General features: G+C 50.9%; 1 protein-coding gene across 1 annotated transcript; it reads right to left on the bottom strand.

The window, feature by feature from the left end:
- Positions 1-1,424: 1,424 nt before the first annotated feature.
- BO86DRAFT_150970 (uncharacterized protein) lies at positions 1,425-2,387 on the bottom strand. The gene is made up of 2 exons (XM_025666310.1): positions 2,142-2,387; positions 1,425-2,065 (listed from the first exon to the last, which is right to left on the bottom strand). The coding sequence occupies exons 1-2, from the start codon at positions 2,278-2,280 to the stop codon at positions 1,752-1,754; spliced, it is 453 nt and encodes a 150-aa protein (XP_025525485.1). The 5' UTR covers positions 2,281-2,387; the 3' UTR covers positions 1,425-1,751.
- Between the last annotated feature and the right edge of the window lie 856 nt (positions 2,388-3,243).

Here is a 3,243-nt window from a genome sequence, read left to right as displayed (position 1 = left end):
TAGTCAATGGCATTCTCAAATCGAAATGAAAATGAGAGTTGGTTGGGGTTGGGGGTTTGGGATCACCCTGGGAAAAAAAAAAAGGGTGGACACAATGTAGTCACGGGTAGGAAAGTGTTCTGGCAGGTTTCGCCCGCCAATGAAGCTCGACTCGGTGTGATATGGTCATTGAGGGGGTCAAGGTTGGTGCTTCAACGCTCATGCTCCTTCCGTCAGCAGGATGCTGGCTGCTGTGGTCTGGACATTTTTACCGGACCTTTGGGGGAAGAAATGAAAGAGATGGAAAAGTTGCCACGCTTCGGAGCCGGAGGGAGGCGTGCGTTACTACACTACTACACCATCCACCCTACCTTATTTGATTGAGACGGCGGTGGTACCTGGCGGCTTTTGAGTCATATTATAGCTTTTTTTTGATTTTGTTGGCTGGCTGGCTGGCTGGCACTGGGAGGCAGTATGGATGCCATGGGTTGCGGGGCGCGACAGGAAAAGCCACACAGTAGGTACTGTACAACAGGGTGTGGCGAGCTTTTCACCTGACTCTGGGTTGTGGTTGAGGTGGTGGTTCAGGTTGGGTTGTAGATTTCTCTCGCCATATACTACTAGGAATAACGGACTTCGGAGGGTTGCGCATTCTGATAATCCGAACCAGTTGGATAAGAGGGAAAGGTGAGTTGTGTTTGATTCCATTTCCATCTCGCCCGAGTGGGGTGGAGTGTAAACTGGAAGCTCGTAGTGAGCAAGTGTAACCAGTTGGCCTGGCAGGACCGGGGTCTACTACCTAGTAGTCTAACAAGCCCATCGCTTATGAGAGGCTGGGCCGCAAAAGCCTACGAGCCCGAGAACCACGGATGGAGACCGGTTCACTATCAATTTCTCTTTCATCTTTTGCGCGAACTCTGTTGCACCACTGTCATCATCTCACCACGTTCCATAGTCCATGAATCATTTTTGTCGATAGTTCAGGACTTAAGAAAGAGCGAGGATGAAACCCGAGGCATGAAACTGAGAGAAAAGTTGAGTTGATGCGATGCTGGGGGCAAAAGGCAAAAAGACGAGACGAGACGAGACGAGACGAGACGAGACGGAGGGCTGACGGGGGGCTTCTCAAAGCGGGAAAGCTCTCTCCGCACTTTCGGACGGAGGCGATCCTGCATGGGCCTTAGAGAGACCAATGAATTGCCACTCCCCGCCCCCCTTCCCTTCCTCCCTTACTTGCGCTTGTACATGTATGGGCATTTAGGACCTCTGGAGCACTTGGAAGGGCGATTCTCCCCCCGCAATCCGACGCATGGCGTCTGTAGGGTGGTCATTATGTAACGCAGGCACGGCTGATGTCTGGTGGAGGTGATTTCTAGTCAGTACGTGGGTAGAGGTACAGTACGTACTGTACGGAGCTAATGCTAACTTACTCATAGCATAGCAGAGGAGGAGGGTTGAACCAGGGGCAGGGAGCTCCCAGTCGATTGCTGGCTCTGATGGTTCCATAACCACATTTCTTTTATTTTTTTCCTAAAGCTCTCATGCTTGTGAAACTTGACGCCAGAATGACGTTGACGAGTTGTCCCTGATGATACCCAACCGGTCCTGAACCCCCCCCCCTGAAGGGTCCTTTCTTGGGCAGACGGGCGGATGAACTCTGTTGGAAAGTCCTGTATCTGAGTATTCTAAATACTGCAATAATACCATCGCTCGTCTTATTGCATGCATGAGGATTCTGCATTGCTGCACCATGTCATTTATTCTCTTCTTCCTTACCGGCCACACTGATGTAAGATGCGGTTTGGCTGGCTCGGGGTGATGGCATAAGCGCGGGGACAGGTTCTTTGTTCACCTCGAACCCAATTGAGTAGGACAGTTTGGTTAGCCCGTGTCATTTGTGTACAATCCGTTCGGTCCACGCTATCTGAAGAGGCTATCGTTCTGGTTCGCACGTAGCTAGTTCCGCTGAGGAATCTCAACGACGGTTGATCCAGATTCAACCGTAGCCCGCTGCTGGTCTGTCTGGCCGAGTTCCGATTGATGTTGAAAAGATGTCGTGAAGGTGTCGTGATCGTGAAGAGAAGGGCTATGTGAGAAGTGAGCAAGAGGAAGAAGGAGGATGGAAGGAGGGAAGTCACCGAAGAAGGTGTGCGCGCACATACTTTTGCTTGGGGTTACAGAGAAGAAATAATAATGACCGGAGCATTTGGCGATCGATGTTAGTTGCTGGAGGGGCCCGCCCGGCCCACTTGCGGGCGTTCCATCGATGGCCGAGCTTCTGTACTGCTTGCTGCCTGTCATGTTACCTTCTTTCCCTTTCCCATCAACTCGGAATTCGCTTTTGCTTTCTGTTTCTGTTTCTGTTTCTGCTCTTTTTTTCTGATGGGCTGCTGCTTATTCTTTCCTCCTGCTCACTCAATCAATTTCTCGCCCGGAAAGCCAATCCGTCACGACCAAATGCCTCGGTCACAGTCATTGTTTCCCCTCCCGTGTGGCCCTTGGCTCCAGAAGGTATCTAGACTCCCGTCGATTTGCTACCCCGCCCCAAAGCGAGCTGGGTGCCCCTTAGCCGTGGTTTAGTGTGCTTGGAGCTGTAGAAAAAAAAGTATCGGCCCATCATCCTCAAGCTGGGTCTGATTCGAATGGAGATCGCGACCGAGGCAGAAAAGAAAATCATATAATGGAACCAGATCTGACTTGAAGAATGACGACTGTGGTAGAGGAAAGGTGTAAATACTAAAGAGAAAGAAATGAAGAGAATAGACAATTAAGCGAACAGATGACTAGACATAAGGAAGGAGCAAAAGGACAATCCCATCCCATCCCATCCCATCCCATCCATCGCATCGCATCTCATCTCATCTCATCATCCACCCACCCATCCATGATCCATCCCTACCCTGACTTGACTTGACTGACTCTTGAACTAAACTCCCTCCGGCCTCTAGTACTTAGCAGCAGTTTTAGCTGCTTCTTGACCACTCACTTTGCGCCACTTTCTGCTGGGCTGTTCCCCCGACCCGTGGCTCGTCCTCTCCTCTTCCCTCTTCTTCCTCCTCCGTCGCCGTCGCCTCCTCCTTTCGTGTTCCAGTCCAAGTGGCCTGAGGTCCATTTCAAGTCGAACGAAGAAGCTCCTCTCCCTCCCTTTAGCTTGCACTATTCTCCCCTTCGCATCCTGACCCCAACCCACTTACAACTTACGCAACTTACGACTGTACAACCTCTCTTCCCTTCTCCTCTTTTTATCTTCTACCCTGATAATTC

The sequence above is a fragment of the Aspergillus japonicus genome, assembly GCF_003184785.1.
Source record: "Aspergillus japonicus CBS 114.51 unplaced genomic scaffold BO86scaffold_44, whole genome shotgun sequence".
NCBI lineage: Eukaryota > Fungi > Ascomycota > Eurotiomycetes > Eurotiales > Aspergillaceae > Aspergillus > Aspergillus japonicus.
This window is presented reverse-complemented; position numbering and strand designations above follow the sequence as displayed.

Excerpts from the sequence above, each read along its gene's own strand:
- BO86DRAFT_150970 (XM_025666310.1), bottom strand. The coding sequence starts at position 2,280 with ATGACAGGCAGCAAGCAGTACAGAAGCTCGGCCATCGATGGAACGCCC. Across the intron at positions 2,066-2,141 it reads CTCTGTAACCCCAAGCAAAA|CCCTTCTCTTCACGATCACG; the intron begins GTATGTGCGCGC and ends CTTCTCACATAG.